This window comes from Lynx canadensis, chromosome E2, assembly GCF_007474595.2.
Source record: "Lynx canadensis isolate LIC74 chromosome E2, mLynCan4.pri.v2, whole genome shotgun sequence".
In the NCBI taxonomy this organism is placed as follows: Eukaryota; Metazoa; Chordata; class Mammalia; order Carnivora; family Felidae; genus Lynx; species Lynx canadensis.
In genome coordinates this window covers 35,341,402-35,364,498 of record NC_044317.1, presented here as the reverse complement: position 1 = coordinate 35,364,498, position 23,097 = coordinate 35,341,402, and the positions used below count along the sequence as shown (strand labels likewise).

Here is a 23,097-nt window from a genome sequence, read left to right as displayed (position 1 = left end):
TATGCCACATTTCACAGACTCACTTGGCCGCAGAATGCTCTCTTCTGGGAAGCTCTCCAGGGACTACCATTTCCTGGAGCACATTTGGATAATATGATTCTCTACCTGATGTCTCTCATGAAGTAGCTACAGGTAGGAACATGAGTATAGAACATTTGAAGTCGTTTATTCGTCCCCCCCACCTTTAATCCTCATATTACCTTGTGAAGTAGGTTGTGTAGGAACCTTAACCACACACCTAGTTAGTGATGACTTAAGTATTCGGAGACTGGTCACTAACCCAAAATTTAATGAGTGACATAGGTAAACATCTGATCCAGAAGAAAAAGCAAAAGGGACAATAGGCAGTAATTTCTAACTTTCTTGGGGTCTTGGGCCCTTAGGCAAATCAGGTAAAAGATGTGAATCCTTGCTCCAGACAAAGGTCTCCAGCCTATACATATAAAGTAAGTACCATTTCAGGGGGTTCATGAAGTATAGTGAGACCTCTTGCTAGAGTCAATATTCTTTGGTTGTCTGAAGACTGACCCTACCTGCTACTCTTAAGCATCCTTGGTCACCAATCCCACAAGACATGGTCTTTAGCCAACCCAGCGGTTTGTCCAATAAGACTTTACCTTTTAGCATTTTTGTCTGAGGCATCATGGACCGACAGCTGGGGGATGGTGTTCTCATCTAAGCGTCTCTGCAAACCTCGGACCATGAGTGGGGTGAGCCATGACAACGTGAAGTAGGAGAAGAGGCCAGCATCATCCATGGGCTGAGGGGCAGGAAACCTAGCAGAGAGGTCACAGGTCATATAGTTGCCCTTATGATAGGGCTGTAAAGACATAAAATTAAGCCAAGGGCAAGATTTTGCAGGAATGAATTATACACTATGTAAAAAGCACAGTGTGGTCATCTGGATGTACAAAAAAAAAAAGCATTTTTTTTTTATTACTCTATTATGTGTGATAGTTAAAAACCAGAAACAACAAGGGTGCCTGGGTGGTGCAGTTGGTTGAGCATCCAACTCCTGATCTCGGTTCAAGTCATGATCTCACAGTTTTTGAGTTTGAGCCCTGGCATAGAGCCTGCTTGGGATTCTGTTTCTCTTTTTCTCTGCCCACCCCTGCTGTGTGCACTCTCTCTCTCTCAAAATAAATAAATAAACTTAAAATAATTAAAAAAAAACAGAAACAACAAAAACACCTATTATTAGGGGAATGACTTAAAAAGAAAGAAAAGAAATAGGGTATACCCATATGTGGAAAACAATGCACAAGCGTCCACAAATAGAGTTGACCTATATGTAGAACATGAAATGAGCTCTGAGCATAGTAAGAAAGGAAAAAAAGGCCACTTGTGGGTCAAGAAATTTATCAAATTTTTATGTACATAAAAAAAGTAAAAAGTATTTTTACTTACATAAAAAAACCAACTGGGTGGCTCAGTCAGTTACGTGTCTGACTTCAGTTCAGGTCATGATCTCACGGTTTGTGAGTCTGAGCCCTGCATCAAGCTCTGTGCTGCTAGCACAGAGCCTGCTCTGGATCCTCTGTCCCCCCCCACCCCTCTGCTCCTGCCCCACTTACATGCACATGCTCACTCTCTCAAAAATAAATAAACATTAAAAAAGAAAAGGAAGGGGTAGCCTGGGTGTCTCAGTCACTTAAACATTTGAATCTTGATTTTGGCTCAGGTCATGATCTCAGGGTTTGTGGGATCAAGCCCCACATCAGGCTCTGCACTGACAGCACAGAACCTGTTTGGGATTCTCTCTCTCCCTCTCTCTCTGCCCCTACCCAACATGCATGTGCTCTCTCTCTCTCAAAATAAATAAATAAACTTTTAAAAAAGGAAGAAATGAGAGAAAGCAGACAAAACTATATATATAAAGTCAACCACTATTAACAATTGTATATACACATTTATATATTTATGTATATGCACATTTACATATTTATGTATTATATGTACATGTGCATTTACATTTTTATATATACACATTTATATATGTATACATACATTTATTTCAAATTATTAATAGTGGTTGACTTTGACAAAGGGATTAGAATTGGTAAAGATAAAAGAAAAGAGATTCTCACTGTTTCATGTTTTCTATATTTTGCTTATGTAATTTTCACAAAAATAAAAAATGGAATAAAAAGTAAATAAACTAGAATGACAAGGTCATATTCCTGGAAATGATTCACAAATACAGAAATAATGATTCGACTAGGGTGTTGGGATTGTATATAATTTCTACTTCTTTTTTTCCAAAGTTGTCTTTAATGCTGTATGTTTCAATATGAAGAAAATTCAATTAAAAAAAAAAAGACTTGGGGCGAGAGATGAGAATACAAAATGCCAAACGCACGGGATGCTTTTGTTTTGTTTTGGGCTACACCTTCTTCTCCACTCACTGGCCCTTCCCAGCCTCACCACCCACCAGCCCCGGAGGCTGTGCATTCTGGGCAAGGCTAGCCACACCTTTGTCTACATGCTGGAGAGAGAAGGGACTAGGAAGGTGGGAGTCTGTACCAGGTATCACTAGATATGTGGGGCCATGTGTGATTGCAGAGAAAGGGCAAGAATCTATGAGCTGGTGCCACTATGCCCAAGGTCTGGTAGAAGCAGACTGTTTCTCTCAATGAGGCTGCCTGGGCGCACTTAAGCACCCACATTATTTATTCTTGGTGGAGATAAGAGCAATTCAGTGGGAGTGATGTGGTGATGGGAGCTCAGGTTTTCAAAAAAATAGGAAAACAACTCCAGTTCGTTGATAAAATCTTAGCAAACATGTGAGAGAGAAGAGGGGATTGTTAATACAAAACAGAGTCCTTGTGGCAATTCTAGGATGATTTTAGAATCATTCTAGAAGAATGTTAAGGTCCTGTCCGTAGACGATGAATAAATGAATATGTACCTGATTCTGTGCAGGACCCTGAAAGCAAGATTGTAGAAGTCAGAAAGACATTTGGGAATGGTTATTTTAAACTTTGATTTACTGGAGAAGGATACATTGAATTTCTTTAACTCAAAAGTTTAAGGGTACCATCATAGGGCATTTAACAGCTCCTCATTTCTCTTAGAATGAAGACTAACATATTTAATGTGCCCTGTGGAGACTTATGTCCCTCTGCAATCTCATCTCATGCCATGCCCATCATCACACATGATTCCAGTGATGCTGGCCTCCTCAGTTCCTGGACACATCATGTTGTATTCCTTTCATCTCAAGGCCAGGCCTTTGCACATGCTGTTCCCTCTGCTCAGATCATCCTTCTTTTACTTTGGCCTGGTAAAATCAAGTTTACCCTCCAGAGCACAGCTTAAGTACCAAGCACCTACCAAGTTGTCACTGTTTCAATGTCCCTCAGCACCGCCCACCTCCCCCCTCCCCCAAACTTCATAGCACTGTCTTCAAGCAGCTTGTAACCACATGTTTATTTATGAGTTAACTTGCTATTGTCTTTTTCCCCAATGCGTGGTCTATGATGGGCAAGAATCATGTCTGCCTTGCTTAGTACTTTTCCTCTGAGGTCTAGCACAGTGTCTGGTAGGTTCTCAATGAATCTTTGTTGGATGAGTAAATAGATGAATGAAAGAATAAATGAATGAATGATCTGACTCTGCCTTTTGATGTGCCTCAGGCTGCTCTAGACTTATTTGGCTGTGGTGGTGACATGAATGTTCAGACATCTTTGGGAGGGATGTATGTGTTTGTGTCTGAGGAACATTGTCATAATGGGTACTGCTCCTCACCTCCCCCTCAGAACTCACTGTGGCTTGGGACGGAAGGGAATCATGGTTCTCCAGGCAGCATCATACTTCCCCCAATGGAGCTCTGTTGCTGTCCCTCGTGTCTCAGGCTTCCTTACCTGCTGGCTCCAGGGGCTGTCTTCTAGGGTGTAAGTTTTCTTGGGAAAGAAAAACCAAAAGAGCATCAGTTTTCTGACCTCATACTGTCCTGGGGTGTTGGCCACCCAAGGATGATGGATCTTTCCACATCCAGCTGCTAGAGTCAGAGAAAGACAAACACTGTATGATCTCACTTATATGTGGAACTTAAAAACAACACCAACAAAGAGCTCAGAGAACAGATCAGGGGTGGGGTGTGGGCAGAATGGGTGATGGGGATGAAAAGACACAAACTTTCAGTTATAAAATAAATAAGTCATGGGGTTATAATGTATGGCATGGTTGATACAGTTAATAATACTGCCTTGTATGTTTTAAAGCTGGTAAGGAGTAGATCTTAAAATTTCCCATCACAAGAAAAAAGTTTGTAATTATATGTGATGATGGAAGTAATATTGTAGTGACCTTTTTGCACTATATGTAAATATTGAATAAATGTTGTACACTTGAAACTAGTAAGTTTCACATCAATTATACCTCAATTTAAAGAAAAAAATAAAAGAGGGGCGCCTGGGTGGCTCAGTCAGTTAAGCATCCAACTTTGGCTCATGTCATGATCTCACAGTTCATGAGTTCAAGCCCTGCGTCAGGCTCTGTGCTAACAGCTCAGAGCCTGAAGCCTGCTTCAGATTCTGTGTCGCCCTCTCTCTCTTCTCTCCCCTGCTCACACTCTGTCTGTTTCTCTCAAAAATAAATAAAGATTTAAAAATTTTTTTAAATAAAAAAAAAAAGGTTGCTGGGTAGGGAATAAGCAGTGGGCCAGGAGTTAGGACAACTGAGTCCCAGCCTTAGGTATGCCCTACATTCACTGGGTGCCTCTGGACAGGTCATTCTACCTCCCCATTTTTTTATCTGTGGTACACAGTGTAGACAAGAATAAAGGGAGCTATAGTTAGTCACCCACACAATGTGAGACCAAGTTGCCCTCTGAGAGTAAACCTACCAAAAAGAAATCAATAAGTAAGAAAGTAAGCCCCAAACATTACATGTGACCCTTTTGATAAAGTGGGAAACAGGGGCATCTGGGTAGCTCAGTCAGTTAAGTGGCTGACTTCGGCTTAGGTCATGATCTCCAAGTTCTTGGATTCGAACCCCACATCGTGCTCTGTGCTGACAGCTCAGAACCTGGAGCCTGCTTCGGACTCTGTATCTCTCGCTCTCTGCCCCTCTCCCACCTGTGCTCAGTCTCTCTCTCTCTCTCTCTCTCTCTCTCTCTCTCTCTGTCTCTCTCAAAAATAAACATTTTTAGAAATTGATAAAGTGGGAAACAACTAAAATAAAAAAGAATATTGTCTTTAGGGCTTCATATAGGATAAATAATAGTATTTTAGAAGCATAGTAAGGGATTGATGAGAAAAGATCTGGGACAGTGTTTACTTCAGGTAGGGAAAGCTGGGGAATGAAGTCGGGGAGAAGATCAATAGCTGGGTGTGATTGTTAAGGTCCAAGGTGGTGAGTTGTCGATGGGTTTACAGGTGCTTATTGTATTATTATAAGTAAATACATAGATAAATAGGTGATAGATAGATAGATAGATAGATAGATAGGTTATAGGTAGATAGATAGACCAAGAGGGTGTGTCATGACCAGGGAGTACAATTCATCTAATTGTGAAGCCTGAGATCCATTAAAAGAAATCAAGGTTGAATAAATATGGGACAAAATTTTCTAACCTAATTCATGACCATTGAGAATACCCTGTCAATTCAGTTTCCTGGTATTTTGATGCAAAGGAGACCTACTTACATAGCTGAGTCCTGAAACCATGTCATTGCTCATGTCCATGCCAAGATTCACGAGGCCACCAGAAGACCTGGGGACCCAGTATATCCTCTTCCTGGTCATTTTCAGCTCTTCTGCCAATCCTTCTTTTCCAAGAATCAGAGAATCTGAAAAGGCAGCAGGTAAGAGCAGCTTAGATTCAGCCCTGAGCAGTCAGGAGAGGGGGACATCCCCCTGCAGGGAGTGTGCCGGGGTCATGCAGAAGGTTGGGCCACTGACACAGCACCTGCTCTTCCCTCTTCCTGGAATGGCTCCCTCTTTTTAAACATCTACTGAGGCTTAAGATCACTTAGGGAAACCTTTTCTAACCACCCACTCCCAACCCTACAACCTAGGGCCAAGCCTGCTCATAGAACCATGCTTCTTCTCTTACCCCAGTTTGTAATTAAATATTTGTGTGAATCGTTATTTGTTCAGAGTTCATTTCCCACTCTAAATAGAGAGGCTCACAAGGACAGGGACATGTCTGTTTAGCTCACTATTGAATCCTTGGAGCCTGGGAGAGTGCTAGAAGGATCGCAGGTGCTCAGTAAATAAAGGATAAATGGATGAGTAAACAAATTTAAAAAATGCAGTTTTGCCATTTTCTGACTCTCAGTTTTCACAGAATCAGGGGATTGGAGCTGGACATAATTTAGGAATCTTAAATAACCCAAGGTATTTTAAAAATATATTAAAATGCGGGGGCGCCTGGGTGGCTCGGTGGGTTAAGCATCCGACTTCAGCTCAGGTCATGATCTCGCAGTTCGTGAGTTTGAACCCCGCGTCAGGCTCTGTGCTGACAGCCTGGAGCCTGCTTCGGATTCTGTCTCCTTCTCTCTCTGCCCCTCCCCCGCTCATGCTCTGTCTCTCTCTCCCAAAAATAAACATTAAAAAGAAAAAAATAATAAAATATATTAAAATGCTTTCCATTTTACCTTTCTGAGTATGTGACTCACTTCCAGAACACCCATGTGCCTGGGTTGGGGGAGGGGATGGCAATTAAGAATATTTCTGAAGGAATGGAAAAAGAGAGTATATAACAGGGTATGACCAGGGTATGACCAACAGGGCCAGCATCATGGGGTATGACCAGTGCCTTACAGAGCCTCATATTCAGAAAGGCCCAGGCTTAGCTAAGGCTCTACTGTCACTATCTTGAAATCCTTAATAATTTGGAAGAAGGAGCCCCACATTTTCATTTGGCACTGGATCCTGCAAATTATGGAGCTTGTCTTAGGGTTCAGATACAGCTCTTGACATTGAAATATTGGATTGTGCTTTGAGTAAGTGGACTTGCACACTACCCAGTCTTGGGAGAAGAATTTTCCAAACGCCTTTATTCCATTCCCTCCCATCCCACTTCCTTTCAGCAAATCACAACCAGAATTGGTGGATTCCATTTCTGGAATTCTGCTATAGACCATGCAAGACAGGGTCCCCAGATGGGGGGCATCAGAGTATGAGATATACTTGCCATGTGACGCTATAAGTGAATCTCTCAGGGATGATGGAAATGAACAAAGAGAGAGAAGGACATATTTTGGGTAAGAGAGAGTGTCACACAATTTGTTTAAGACTCTGGGAAGAAACAAGATTTCTGGCTGCCATGAACCAGCCTGGAACACAGACACATTACAGTAAAATTGGTATAATTCAATAGAAGTCCCTGGGGATCGGACCACCGTGTATTGCAGTACAGTTCATTCACTACCTAAAGATTTCCAGGGGAGGGAATGGCAGGAGGCAGGGAGTGGGGGCAACAAATTCTAGATTGCAAGTCATGAGCTGGCAAGGGGCTGCATCATTGGCGTGCCAATAAATGTTTGTGTCTGTACCAAGCTACCTTGCAATTGGTGAATGAGCGTAGTTCCAACATGAATGCAGCTCATTTTGCTTTATGTTAATAAGTAAGAGGAAAATGAAATATCAAGATGTATGAAAAGGGTCACACCTAATTTCTTTGTTTGGTCTCTAAGAACCATGTTCTCAAATAAATAAATCAGATTTTCTGTCACCTTTCTGCTTAGTATGATCTGCCAAATGTTTTATTTTTAAACACCTGCAGAGAGATACACTGAGGATTTCAAAGGTGTGACCCTTTTCTATACAGCATTTGTCCAGGAAACTAAAAACAGGGAAAAGTAAACCAAATGGAAATTAATGAAATGCAAACGTGTACAATGGATATATGTTTGCAGAACAGAAATTGTTCATGTTAACATAACTGGGCCTCTGCCACACATTAGCATGGGCCACCCTCCAATGTGATGAGGCCCACCTCTGCTTCCTTGACTGGCCAGGGGGAATTCCCTCCAGAACTTTCTTTGGCAGTCCTTGAGAAGTCATTGGCCTCCCAATTTCCTCTTGGGAAGAACCAGAGTGGAAGCATATTCACTCTGATTAGTGGCGAGACCACCACTGTGGTCAGGGTAGGGACCAGGATGTGATGGGAATAAAAACAGAGAGGAAACAGATGTTTCCAGCCCTGTATTCTCCCCATTTCTTGGGGGGATGGGAGAGTCATGATTATGAACTTGGTGTAGACATGGGCCATTTGCATATGATGAAACAGTTTGGGAACAAGGCAGTGGGGGGGAGGGGTGCACAGCAGCAAGGTAACCTGTGGCAAGAGCTTTCTGGAGGAACTGACTTACTTCCTCATTGTGCTTCCCACGTACCCAGCAGGATGTAGTGTCTAAGGCCAGAGGATACACCAGTGGGTAAGGGAAGTGCCCAAGGCAAGGAGCAGAGGCACCTGCAAGCCAGGCCCCAAAGAGGTTTAGATGATTAGACCTTCCTCCTATACCTCTCTTTTCCAGTCCATTCACACCCTGTGCTAGTCAACTTTCTCTGCCCCAAGGTTTATTCCCTTTTGCTGGTTCCAATAGCTTCCGGAGGAAATCTTCCCAGCTGCTGAATCCCCACATCCCAGTGCCTGGCCTTCTCCTCTGTTCCAGCAACTAGGAAGCTCTTCCCCACCTTGATGTTTGCACCAGTCCTAATCTCTACCAAGAACATTCTCCTTCCAGCTCCTCGCAGAGCTGGTCCATTCTCACCATTCCAGTCTCAGGTCAAACACCACCTCCTGGGAGTAACCTTGCCAGACCTCCCTACTGAACGCTGAAGTCCTCCTCCTATCACCTTCTACATAGTTTCCTATTACATTTCCCTTACTTATCAATTTCTGAAATGGCCATTTCTTTCTTTGTTGGCTTATTTATTTTCTGTCTACCTCACTAGAATGCAAGCTCTTTGAAACCAGGGACCGTGTTTGTCTGTTCATTGATGTATCTGTGAATCTAGTGTACAGTGCTCAGCATACAGTGGATGCTTAATAAATATTTGATGGAGGGGTGCCTGGGTGGCTCAGTAGGTTAAGCATCCAACTTCAGCTCAGGTCATGATCTCATGGTTTGTGGGTTTGAGACCTGTGTCATGCTCTGTGCTGACAGCTCAGAGAGTGGAGCCTGCTTCGGATTCTGTGTCTCCCTCTCTCTCTGCCCCTTTCCCCACTCATGCTCTTCTGTCTCACTCAAAAATAAATAAACTTTAAAACATTTAAAAATAATAAATAAATATTTTGATAGATAAATAAACAATGTAGATGTAGAGTCTTTCAAAGAAGGAGCCAGGAAAGCCACAAAGTCACTAAAGACCTCACATTTAGAGTCCTGATGCTTTCCCAGGTGGGCTGACACATCCATCACAGGAATATAATCATAGGATTAAAAGAAAATATTCATCAAACAAGCAATTTAAACATGGACCTATTCCCACTGCAGTTTCGATAGTGCAGTGTGAATTTGTTTAAAAAGAAAAATCCTTGGGGCACCTGGATGGCTCAGTCGGTTAAGTGTCCAATTCTTGATTTTGGCTCAGGGCCATGATCTCTTGGTTTGTGAGTTCAAGCCCCAAGATGGGGTCTGCAACAACAGCGCAGAGCCTGCTTGGGATTCTCTTTCGCTCTCCCTCTGCCCCTACCCTGCTCACACATGCTCTCTCTCTCTCTCTTTCTCAGAATAAATAAACTTTTTTAAAAAAGATAAATTCAGTGATTATGTGAATAGAATACCAATTTTGTGTGTTATTCTTGTTATGGGGGCAGGAGTATATGTGTGCAAGTTAAAAGCATTAAACATAAGTGTCTGAGATATTTATCACAAAGTTTATCAGATGGTTTTTAAATTTCTTTGTTAAAACACTAAGAGCCTCAAAAAATCTAACCCAGCCATTCAGGGTCTCTGCAAACTGCCTAATTTCAGTTTAAAACTGCCAGGCTTCTCTGTCCAATGATTCAAAAAAAATCCTGAGCATATTCTAATAGAGTGGGATAAACCTCACAACCATCTTCATAGGATTCTGTATAATTAGGAGTATAACTTGATGGGTAAAATTGGGAGCGTTCACAGACAGCATACAGCAGCCAAAATGGTCTCTCGAAAACATAAACTGGAAAAGTTATTCTGCAACTTGGAACTGCCAGTGGCTTATGTCAGGCTTAGAGTAAGACCTTGACTTCTTTCTAGACTCCCTAACGAATCTTTTTCCTCTTACATTGCCCTCCTGACCCTGCCCACTTCTGTTATCCATACCACAAACCCTCACTCTCACTGAATTTCAGGAGAAGGTTCTGCAAATATCCAAAATTCATTCCGCCACAAAGTCTTTGTGTTGCTTCTTTGGCCTTGAAACAGCACCCCCTGGACCCTCACCCCCTGAGGTTTGCATTGCTACCTCTCCAAGCATGGGGCCCAGTTGAAATGTCATCTGTCCAGAAAGCCCTTCTCTAACCATCTAAAGGATTTATCACCATCTGAAATTATTCTCCTTGCTTATTGTTTGTTTCCCTCACTAGAAGTTCAACTCCATGAAAACAGTAACCTTGTCTGTCTTGTTCACTGATGTATCCCCAGCACCTAAAGTAGAATCTAGTACCTGGTTGGTACCTGGTACCTGAGTGTATGAAAGAAGGTAGGATAATGTCAAAGAAAGAGCTGTGGGCAGGAGTGTTCAAGTTCCTGCATTTCTGTCTCCACCATAGCAGCCTGTACACCTGCCTTCTCCTTTCCCTTATCTGCGGCTTACACAGAAACATACAGTTCCACCTGCCCTGTATCACACTCAGCCTTCTATGGGGCTGTCCCCCTGGCCGAGAGATGCGTGAGGGTATAAACCTGTCTTATGTCATACTCTCCACAGTTAGCCCAGGGCCTTGCACTTAGCAGTTCTTCTGTGAATGTTTGTTGATTTGAATGAAATTTCAATTCTCTCTTGGATTTTAAGAGCAGTGCTGGACTTCATAGTCAGGGAAAATTTTCCATCTGCAACCTACAGCCAAACCCAAGTAAAATCCCAACATGAAGAGGCTCCTAATGGCCAAATTTGAAACAATTCAAGCAATGAAACACATGATACTACTGGGTTATAACCCATTAAAAAAATCCATGAACTCCTACTAACATAAAAAAATTGAATAGGTAAATAATGAGGGAGATGTGCAGCTTTTTCTTACAGAATTCCAATTAATACACATAATATTAACTCCCCACAACATATTTATTACTTATAAAGAGAAAAATGCTAACTTACAATAGGGAAACCTGGCAGATATCACCTTTACCAGGTAATCAAAGTTAAAATCACCATTAATAATACATTTCAATCATCATGTATCACCAAGAAGGCCACATCTCTTCTGTAGTCTTTCTGCAAAAAAAATGTATAATGTTGATCCCAAGAAAACATCAGATAAACCCCAATTGAGGGACATTCTATAAAATAATGGACCAATGCTGTTTAAAAGTATCACGGTTTTGAAAGAAAAAAGAAATATATATATATATATAGATAGATAGATAGATAGATAGATAGATAGATACAGATATATTTATCTATCCATATATGTGTGTATACACACACACACACACACACATTTAAGGAGACATCACAACTAAATGAAAAGTGATTTTTCTGGGATCCTGGACCAGAAAAAGGACATAAGTGATAAAACTAGCAAAATTTGTATAAGCTCTACTCATTAGATAACAGTGATGTTAATTTTCTGATTATTATAAGTGAACGGTGGGAACTTTTTATTGCAACGTTTAAAAAAATCTAATACCAATTCGAATGAAACATTAAAAACATTTCAAGTAGATACAATTTAAACACGATCTTCTCTCTAGCTTCAACACCGGGGACAGCCCTGTGGCTGAGCCTCAGGAGAGACTGTTAGAGCAAGCCTGGAGAGCGAAGGTCTCACGGGGCTGGAGTGCGCCTCTCTTTGTACACTTACGGCGCGCACCAGCCGAGCGACTCCGGGAGGGGGCGGTGCGATGCTGCGGGGTTTGAGCCCGGGGGCGGGCCGTAGGGCGGAGCCGGAAGCAGCGGCGCGCAGGCGCGCCGACGGCTGGGAGCTTTGGCTGGGGCGGTGGGGCTAGTGCCGGGTGCCGCGTCCTGCTCCCTTTGACGCCCCCCTAGCGCGAATAGCCGTCGCCATGTCGTCGGTGAGCCCTATCCAGATCCCCAGCCGCCTCCCGCTGCTGCTCACCCACGAGGGCGTGCTGCTGCCCGGCTCCACCATGCGCACCAGCGTGGACTCGGCCCGCAACCTGCAGCTGGTGCGGAGCCGCCTGCTCAAGGGCACGTCGTTGCAGAGTACTATCCTGGGGGTCATCCCCAACACGCCCGACCCGGCCAGCGACGCGCAGGACCTGCCGCCGCTGCACAGGTAGGCCCCGCTGCCTCCCGCGGTGGCGGCGGCGGGCGGCGTGGCCTCCTCTCTGGACTCTGGCCCAGGCCCGGTCCGGCCTCGGGGCGCAGGGGCAGCCTTCGCGGTTTGGTTATCTCTTCAGTCACCTCCCATGTGAAATGGGGATGACAGATGTCTGACCCATGAAGTAGTGAAGACTATGCCATTAGCTGCCGCTGTTAATTTAGGTTCTCCCCTTCGCCCCCCAGATCCTCAGACTCCTAAGCCAGTGCTCTTAACTTTCCGGGCCCCCTCCTCTTATCCTTCCCTCCCTTACTCCCCGTCGTTTTTGTTGTTGGTGGTGGTGGGTTTTTTGTTTTTTTGTTTTTTTTTTTTGCCCTCTTAAGTGAGACACTTGGTACTCCACACGCTTTCTCTTTTTCCTGTGCTATCGTAAACTGCACTACCCTTTTCATTGATTTTGGGGTACCTCTCTTCCACACTATTTGTCTGCCTCTTGTCTTTTCCCCTCAGTTCCTACCCACGTTTTCCCTTGTCTGCCTTTCTGAAACTTTCTCATATTCTCATAGCTTCTCATTTCGGACACCCCAGCCTTGCCACTAGATTGCCCTACACCATGGCCTTAGTTGTGTGACTTTGTGTTTTTGTTTTTTTAATTGTGTGACTATGACACACAACCTGTGCCTATTTCTTCCTCTGTATTTTGGAAACTAACAGCATTCATTTCTTGGGTGTGTTATGAATACGAAATGAAATAACCTTTGTGCCATGCTTGATAGTAGTCCAGTACTGTAGCCACTAAACACAGGTGGCTAGAGAGCACTTGAAATGTGGCTCGTCCAAATTGAGATACTAGAGTGACCAATTGTCCCGGTTTGTTGAGGACTGAACTAGTTCCAGCAGTGAAAGTCCTGTCTCCCAGGAAACACCTTGAGTCCCAGATAAACCAGTATGATTGTGTGATTAGTCACCACAGATGTGCTTTAAATATACAGTACACACTAGAGTTTGAAAACTTAGTGTGGAAAATGTTTCGCTGACTAATAAATTATACATCAATTAAATGTTAGAATGGTAGCATTTTAGCTGTCTGGGGTTAAATAAAATTTAGTATTTCACCCATTTCTTTTTACTTTTTAATGTGGCTACTAAAATTACATATGTGGCTCATACTATATTTCTATTGGATAATGCTGGGATATAGTATATGCTCAACAAATGCTATTCTCTTTAAACACACCTCCCCAGCCCCTGCCTCCTATCCTTAACTCTTCTTGAGATGTTTTTAATTTAGAGCCCTTGTTTACCTACTTGCAGTTACTCCTTTTTAAAGTTAGGGATTGCAGACTGAACGATTTTGAGAATGTTAGGAATGCCTTATTTTTATCTAAAACCTTTTGACTATATATATTTTTAAAAGGAGAGTCCATAACTGTCTGCATCTCTGAGAGGAGACTGATATCTCTCCCCTCCCAAAACAAAGCAAAACAAACGAACAAAAAACCTGTAACAGTCTCTTATTAGCCCATATTGTAAAAACCTTGCATTTCTCAAGCACCAAAAACATTTTGGCTTCCATCTGATCTGCTGCTTTGGTTATTGCTTGCATGGAGTTGGATACTTTTCAAGTTTCATTAAACTCTGATAAATTGTGTTGGATTCTATTTTCCCTACATATGACCCCATCCTTAAACCTGTGGTTATACCACAATTTTTGCTTTCTCTGCCCAGGCAATTTGATTGCTTGTTGAGGCAAGAGTGCTTGTGATTAGATTTTTTTGTTTTATTTCTGTACATATGTATGGTGATTACCCATGGGTACACTGAATTTCAAAAAGTAGATTTAGTCATATTTTAGGTTGTTGGTATATTCTGGGAAGATTTTGGATGTTTTTAAATTTCTTTTATGTAAATCCCTCCAAAACATCAATAACTAAATTTTCCTGCTTGGAAGTAATCATTAATATATTCAGATGATATGTAATATGATCCTTGATGTTCAAATTGCTGCCTTTGTTTTAAATTAATAGCAATATTGTTTTATTTACGTTATAAAACATACACTGAAGATTCTTCCTAGAATTCTAGCATTATAAGGACCATCTTGTTATCCTAGAAATATTGTTTGCTACTTGAAAAATCTATCTAGAAAGATTGTACTGCATTCCTTAGCATTAGCCTCCAAGGTCTTTTTTCTCTAATATGACTTTTCAACACTCTTTAAAAAATTTTAAAAGCCTCACTAGTGCAAATATTGAGTTACCCATAACATTACTGTTTCAATACATAAATCTGTCCTTCCTCAGTTACCTGCTTTTCCAGATGTTAGTAGTACCCAAAGGGGAGGCCAGGTGCTCTACTCCTGTCTCTTGTTTCCTTGAGACCATCCAGGTGACATTGCCTCAGTCTTCAAGGAGCAGCAGAAATAATTTGTTCCCTTGTGTTCCTTGTCACACAAAGTAGCGGAGCCAGATGTTGACTTACCTGAACAACTTCCTTTACTGTTTTGAATAGGACAGTCCCTTTCTATATGTTAGTATGTGGGCATGTTACCTGACACAGGAGCCTTTTTAAAGGAGGAGCTTTGGATTATCCATACAGCTTAGAATTTGGCTCTTACGCCGCCTCAGGGCACCCTGCTTGACTGGACTTGAGTGAGCCATTGTTTCCTTAGTGAAGATGGATTATAACTTAGCACTACCTATACGCTGTCCTTTCATGCATTTCAAGATGGTCATCCAGTTTTCTTCCAGCCTTACATTCTTCAGGATATGTGACCACTTCCTCAGAGTGCTGATTTCTCAGTCCCTCTTCATTTTTTGGCTTCTTCCTCTGAGACTGCAAATTAGTTTCACTGGCATTTGTCTCACAAGAAATGAATGCTTTATATATAGCAGATGTACAGTTTCTTATTTTGGGTCAACTCTTTGTCCAGGCATTACTCCTATTTTTATCTGTTAGCATTCTTAGGTATTCTTAGGAAATATTACCTGATGATCCTAACATTTTAAAATTTAATCTTTTATGTTAGCAACTATGTAATGGATAGCTCCACTTAGATTTTCCTAATCTGCAGTTATTCTTTTTATGGAAAGTGTCTATAAGTGGCGTTTCTTAAATTCAGAAATGAAGTTCTTAATTTATTTATTTTTTTTTTTAAGTAATCTCTATGCCCACTGTGGGGACTTGAACTCACAACCCTGAGATCAAGAGTCACATGCTCTGTTGACTAAGCCAGCCAGGCATCCCCCAGAAACGAGGTTTTAATAAAGGAGTGAAAACCAAAGTCCTGTAGCAGCAGAAGTCTCGTCTGTTGTAGAACTTGGAGCTATCCTAATAGACTTCTTGTTTTTAAATTATTAATCATGATGATGAGTTTTGCCCAAAATTAACAAATATTCAAGAAGATAAGTAGGGTGAAGACAAGCGAAAACTAGAAAGATGTCCCAGTTGTTCTTTCCCAAAGAAGTATAACTTTTGATTCCAGAGTTTTGGTAGAAATGCTTACCTTGATGAATCAAGGGTAATTAAGATGTAAATAGGAGATATTAAATAATAGCTGTGCTTTCCGGTATCTTACCTACTTAGAAGCTATGTTAATAAGTATTTATTTGTACTTCTTATTGGTACAAATTTACAGTGTCCATTGTGGTGCTTAAAGTAAAATTTGTCTTAAAACCTAATTCAGGCCCCCTATGCAGTATTGCCTATGCAGTATCTTTGTAATCATGGATAATTAATCTGTTTACCCTTTTGAATCTCTGTTACTAATTTATAATAAGGAAATAATGTTAGCTTCTTCACAATAGTGAAAGGCAGTATATAATGAGATAATACTTATGAAAGGCTACAGAGCAATAAAGCTGTATGTTGGAGGTATTATTTTTCCCCAAATAGGTATAGTTTTATATGTAAATTTCACAAATGGAGATTGGGGGAGGAGAGAGGGGAGGCCCCATATTCTTTCAACATGGCCAGAACTAAACTAGTGTCATTACAGAAAAAGCTTTGGAAGATTGAAGATTCCAATAAAGGTGGAGAGCTTTAAAGTAAAAAAAAAAGAAAAAAGAAAAGAAAGTGGTTGGCATATAAACCAGAGTTTGGGTATTTACACAGTATACTCATCTTAGAAAACTGTAGTGCTGCTTTTAGGTTTTCCCACCACTACAGTTGATAGTTCTCAAATATTTTTGGAACTCTTAAATTATCTAAGTCCGTTTTCAAAGTACATAAATCATACCCATCCTAATCAGACTTTGTTTGGATTAAAACAATATTTTACAACTCTGAAAGGAGGTCCCAGTTAGGACTTTCAAAAATTCTTTGAACTATAAAATATCACAGTAATTAAAGTGTGGATTTACAGAGCTACTACCTAAAGGGAAGGAACACTAGTCATTTGAATGTATGAAAATCAGAATGTTGCCTAATAAAGCAAATATTAATAGAAGAACTAGAATATTTAGAAAGATGACTGATTTAATTCAAAGCCTGTTATCATAGTAGGAAAATATTAGATTAATTAAATATTTTATTTACTTATTACCTATATATGTATAAACTATTGCCCCAATACAATAAAACTTGTCTAAAATAACATTAAACATGGTCCTTTTTCACAAGAGCTTTCCACCCAAAATGTCTTTCACCAGATACTCTTTCTAGCCACCTATCATTTCACAGATCATGTTTTTTCTTTAAAAAGGGTACATTCTAGTCAGCTATAAGTGATTTAAAGTAAAACCCAATTAACGAATGTAAAACCTTTATATATTTTATCTCATTAGGAGGAGAGGCATTGTATAAATCCAACTCGATCTCTTTTCAGTCTGAAACATCTTCCTTTCACAGTTAGTGAAAGTATTCTGCTTGCTTTGTAAGAAAACTCATTTTTAGTCTCACTTTAATCAAGGACATGGCTCAAATAATGAAAATTTATCTCCTAATCTGAACGTTTGGACTTGTCTCATATCACTTTGGGTTCTCCTTGGTTTCCAGTTTGCAGACTCCTTAGGCCACGGATCCAGTTTGTTTGTTGTCTGTTAATGTTGCTGGCAGACGGAACTGTGACCTCTCTGCATTGCGCAAGCATTGATGGTCGTCATCCGAAGGGAATTGTAGTTTTGGTCTCTGATCAGTTCAGGTATTGCTAACTTTCTCAAGCAATCTGAGTTGGTTTTCAGGAAGTGGGAGGTATAGCCTACTACCATTAATGACTGAAGAAAAGCAGCCACAACACAAATAAAACAATAGGGACTTGCCAAATTATCTCAGGTTTTTTAAAGTATATCATATTTTTTCTTCCCACCAAATTATCTTCCTGATTTTTTGGGTTTGGATACCATTTGAATCAGTTTTTATCCATGTACACATGATATGACTGAAAGGGTGAAGGAAAGTTGGACATCACTCAAAATAAACTGAATGGCAGAGGGAAGCCAAAAGTTCCACATAATCTATGGAATGAATAATTTATAAGGAAGTAGTCAAGAATAAATAGTGTATAGAAGTAAGCAAATTCACTGAAATATTCACACTGTATTTGTGTGTGATTCAGTATGTTTGAGATGGGCAGTTGCGATATTCCAGGATTACCATTTCCCCAGGGTGTTGGGAGTTCTAGTCACCTTACTTCATTTCTTTTCTGAAATTGCAACCCTTCCTGTGGCTGAGGGGAGAAGATATAATTTTAGTTTGGGATTTAGACGTGTCTTCTGAATGTGGAGCTTTGTATTTTGTATAATTTTGGCTTAGTTTGGGTGAGACTTCCTTTCCATGAATTAAGGTTATATGTGACTTGGTCAGAATTCTATGTTCTGATAAGGAGCTAAGACTTAAATAGAACTTTTTTAGTTAGTATTAGATGGGGTGTTTACCACTTAGGTTTAGGTTTATAACTTTAATCATTCATGACAGTGTGTGCCCTCTAATATTTAGTCCCCACACTTAGAAATTTCATATTCATGGACATAGATGTTAATTTTCAGATTTGGTGACAGTTGTGATAAGGTAGATAAGTGGAAGTTTCAGTAATTGATTCTGTAAAAAAACCTGGCTTGATGTTGTTAGCAAAACTGGTTATTAGAACAGATTTCTTAGGTTGGTTTAACATCATGCTGTTTATATTTCAGTCTGTTCAAAATGCTAGTATTCTGGTATAATATTGCCTCATTCCTAGCAAAATGAATTTAAGCTATGTAATTGTCAACTACTTTTACATTTTTATTTTTAGGAATTTCTACCTAATCTTAAAGGAGGTAGTAATTAGAATGAGATGGCCTGCTTTGCCCCCCCTGCTCATGGTAATGACTTCATAGACCATGTGCTGGATGCTAAATTAGAGAAATAATTCATTTCCACTTCAGATGTTCTTTGTTCTTTAAAGGATTTCTCAACAAAGGCAACCTTTTGAGGCAAGTGTCAGTTTTACCACACTGAACATTTGTAATGCTGCTGTTTTGTGTGTTTTTCAGGATTGGGACGGCTGCCCTGGCGGTTCAGGTTGTAGGCAGCAACTGGCCCAAGCCCCACTATACTTTGCTGATTACAGGCCTGTGCCGTTTCCAGATTGTGCAGGTCTTGAAGGAGAAGCCATATCCTGTTGCCGAAGTGGAACAGTTGGACCGGCTTGAGGAATTTCCCAACACCTGTAAAACTAGGGAGGAGCTAGGAGAACTATCAGAACAGTTTTACAAATATGCAGTACAGGTGAGTTGCTTTTAGTTTTTTCCTTAAAACTCCATTTTCTTCAATTCCTTTGCTGCCCTAAGACATGATGAATCTGTTGAGTGGTTGCAGTTTTAGGGCAGCGTATGTTTAAATGCTTTAGTAATATAATATATTGATTTCAATTTGCTTGTGTCTGTGATTGTACCTAAATCATTCTAGGAAATACTAGCCAACCCTGTCTATTTTTTCAAAGAGTATTTCTAGAGCTTTCCTTATAACTTGCAGTGTCTCCAAACCAGATGGTTCTTAAATCTAAATAATGCTAAAAATTAAAATATTGCACAAAAGCTATTTGTCACAAGAACATCTAGGTAGCAAATTATATAACTGTTGGCTCAGAAGTCAAGGCGACACTGAGATTGGCAGTAACTATGGAAGATGAAGTCTATGGTAGACTGATTTCTAAAATGGTTCAAGCCTTGATTAACTAGAATGCTGGAAGGCAAGCACATATTAGGGGTGCATTAAATATTTGACTTTTTAATTCTAGGTTTGAGTGTTTTGGTTAACTTTCAGTTGAACAGAAAGCTCCTCCCCTCACCCCATTTTATTTGGAACCTTATTGAAATATATCATAAAATGTAGTCTTCTACTTTCTGTTGGTGTCATCTAGTGGCTGTTACTGGCTCTGTGAGGATCAGGCAGAGTCTAAAGGTCTTAGTCATTGAAAAGACTGTGCTCACAGTGTCTGGCATTTGTACCTGAAGTGGCATTTGAAGCAACACACTTTTAGTATGGTGCACAATAGGAAGATAAAAAACTTGAAGCTATAATTTCTATGAGGACTGAAAGGTACAACCTACTCTGAACAAAGAAACTTCATTTTGAAGACTGGAATAAGTGATTATGCCAGTTAAGAAGGAGATGGAGGGAGAAAAGAGTGTGGAAATTCCTCAAAAAATTAAAAATAGAACTACCCTGTGACCCAGCAATTATACTACTAGGAATTTATCCAAAGGATACAAAAATGCTGATTCAAAGGGGCACATGCACCCCAATGTTTATAGCAGCACTATCAACAATAGGCAAATTATGGAAAGAGCCCAAATGTCCATCAACTGATGAATGGATTAAGATGTGGTATACATACACAATGGAATACTACTTGGCAATGAAAAACAATGAAATCTTGCCATTTGTAACAAAGTGGATGGAACTGGAGGGTATTATACTAAGCAAAATAAGTCAGAGAAAGACGTATGATTTCAGTCCTGTGTGGAATCTGAGAAACTTAACAGATGAACATTGGGAAAGGAAAGAAAAATAAGATAAAAACAAAGAGGGAGGCAAACCATAAGAGACTCTTAAATACAGAAGTAAACTGAGGGTTGATGGAAGGAGGTGGGTTAAATGGGTGATGGGCATTAAGGAGGGCACTTTTTGGGATGAGCACTGGGTGTCATATATAAGAGATGAATCACTGGGTTCTATTCCTGAAAGACTATACTGAATGTTAACTAACCTGATAATGAAAAAAAAGGAAGGAGGTAGAGGGAGAAACAATTTTTTTTTTTTTTCTGGGTTATGCTCCCTGAGTCTTCATTCTTCTGTTAGACACAGCTTCATAGAGATTGAACTTTGCTTTTTACTTCTCCTCACTTTGAATCAACAGAAAAAATTTAGACAGGTAAAGATTTATAATGGCATTAAAGGAATTTTTAGAGAGAAACATCATAATTTTACTGCTATCCTGCATCTAGTTTAATTTTTGGCTTGTCTTCTGATCTCAGTCCAAATTAAGTCATGTTTTGTTTTCCTGTCCATGTCTAATTTTCATATTAAGTATGTTTATAAATTTCATTGAGTTAGGGTATCATAATTTTATCCTTCCTCTTTTTAGACATTGAGGTTGCTTCCAATTAATACTTTTCTTTCATCTCCTACATTTCCTTTTATAGCCCTCCTTGGTAGACTTCTTCAATAACTTCCTGACCAGTCTCCTTCTGGTTTTTTTTTTCTCTGACCCATCAGTTCTACGAAGTTTTGGACCTGCCTTTCCCCTGGAAAAAAAAAGACTTTAATGAGTATGGGATAAAGTTTAAATTTCTTAGGATAACATTAAAGGTCTTCCTAATTCTATTTAATCCCATTTTAACCATCTTCTAGTCACACTGTTCATCAGAGTGCTTCACAGTTTGTTGTTTCATGTCCCTTCTGTTCTCTCTGCGGTGAGTGCTCTTCCTTTTCTGAATTTTCAGATTTTACGCTTTCCCAACTCCTGTGGGCTCTTAGTGTTCCTTTGCCTGTGCTTCCACAGTCCTTTATATGATGCTTATCACATTGTATTGAAATTTATCTTCTAGGTCTGTTTCCCCTACCAAACTTGAATTCATCCCTGCTGTAGCCATCCCATACTGAGCAGTACATTGTGTCTAACAAGTAGTTTGTGCTCAGTAAGTGCGAAATAAGTTTTAACTTTTATTTTCTTAAGATGAATTCTTAGGAGAAAGGGTCTTTAAATTTTATTATCTACTTCTCCCACCTGAATAACTTCATCATAACTGTGCTTTCATTCCCTTGATTCTAGGCAGGCAATGGATAGGTTCTTAAATTACAGTGCCTTTAGAAAGATTTGATTACTACTGGCCTAAGAAATCTTACCAGAGTTATTACTAAATGAGGATTTGGCATGTCATCTGTGAATTAGCCACTGTGGGCTAAGTTTTGCTACATAAAGTACTCGAAAATCTCAGCATACAATATTACAAAGGTATATTTCTCACTCATGCTTTATGCCTAAAACTAGAGCATGTGGTGATCTACCTGTTAGAGTCACTGAGGGACTCAAGAGGGGTAGACATTCATCTCAAAACATGCTGAGGCTGGAAAAGGAAATGTGGCAGATCTCTCAATGGTTTTAAATGCTTCTGCCCAGAAGGAGCTGTCACTCCCTCTCCCCCCGCCCCCCATTTCATGGATCAAGGCAAGACTCGTAGCCTCATTTGTATTCAGAGGAGGTGAGAAAGAGCAGTCCTGCCACATACCCAGAAGAAAAGTGGAATTTTTGTTAGTAACCTAAAGATTTCTTTCAAGGATATACCCTGGAAGTTGTTTTTATAAAAACCATTCACAGTCAGTGCTCAGATTCTACTTAATCCAAGTGTTCTACTAAAAAACAGTATTTCAACTGGTTAGCATAATAGCATCAGCTATGTTAAATTTCCAGAATTTGATAATTACACTGTGATTATGTAAGAGAATGCCCTTGTTCTTAAGAACAAAGGTCATGATGTCTGCCACTTTAAAATGTTCAGTGGAGCGCCTGTGTGGCTCAATTGGTTGGATGTCTGGCTTTGGCTCAGGTCATGATCTCACAGTTCAAGTTGGGCTCTGTGCTGACAGCTCAGAACCTGGAACCTGCTTCGGATTCTGTGTCTCTCTCTCTATCCCTCCTTTGCTTGTGCATACGTACCCTCTCAAAAACAAATAAATGTTTAAAACAAATAAATAAAATGTTCAGCAAAAATGTGTGTGTGTGCATACGCTTAGAGAGAAAAAGGATAGTTTATTGTACTATTGTAAATTTTCTGTAGATTTTTATTTTTTTCAAAATAAAAAATAAAATCACAAATTTGCAAAACCTTTTAAACATTTGTATTATACACATTTGAGGACCATTTTTGCTTTTCAGTTCTGATTGATATTTTGAATGTACTTCTCTCTTTTCCTCTGAGGCCAGTAAAATGCCTAGATTTCTAGTAATCAGTGATCTTTCAAAAACAAAGACTCTGAGGCCTGAACATTAAACCTATATAGCAACTTGACATTTTAAATTCACAAATAATACCAAATTTCATTAAAAAGACTTCTTTTTCCTTGTAGTTGGTGGAAATGTTGGATATGTCTGTCCCTGCAGTTGCTAAATTGAGACGCCTTTTAGATAGTCTTCCAAGGGAAGCATTACCAGACATTCTGACCTCAATTATTCGAACAAGCAACAAAGAGAAGCTCCAGGTACAGTATTCCCTTCTTTAATACTAAGTTGTTTT

General features: G+C 40.1%; 2 protein-coding genes across 3 annotated transcripts in view; one reads left to right on the top strand and one right to left on the bottom strand.

Annotated features, from left to right (window-relative positions):
* The window catches only part of ABCC11 (ATP binding cassette subfamily C member 11), a 69,278-nt gene extending 54,531 nt beyond the window's left edge, over positions 1-14,747 (bottom strand). The window contains exons 1-4 of the mRNA XM_030298640.1: positions 14,690-14,747; positions 5,650-5,792; positions 3,766-3,902; positions 618-776 (exon numbers count right to left, since the gene is read on the bottom strand). Coding sequence (XP_030154500.1) covers positions 618-776; positions 3,766-3,902; positions 5,650-5,748 — 395 coding nt within the window. The 5' untranslated portion in view covers positions 5,749-5,792; positions 14,690-14,747. The remainder of the gene's footprint in view (positions 1-617; positions 777-3,765; positions 3,903-5,649; positions 5,793-14,689) is intronic.
* LONP2 (lon peptidase 2, peroxisomal) overlaps positions 12,069-23,097 on the top strand; it is a 111,494-nt gene continuing 100,465 nt past the window's right edge. Inside the window, exons 1-3 of one of the 2 annotated variants that reach the window (XM_030298642.2) lie at positions 12,069-12,397; positions 18,853-19,087; positions 22,931-23,062. In XM_030298642.2, coding sequence (XP_030154502.1) covers positions 12,165-12,397; positions 18,853-19,087; positions 22,931-23,062 — 600 coding nt within the window. In that variant the 5' untranslated portion in view covers positions 12,069-12,164. The remainder of the gene's footprint in view (positions 12,398-18,852; positions 19,088-22,930; positions 23,063-23,097) is intronic. The other variant, XM_030298643.2, reaches the window with a different exon arrangement.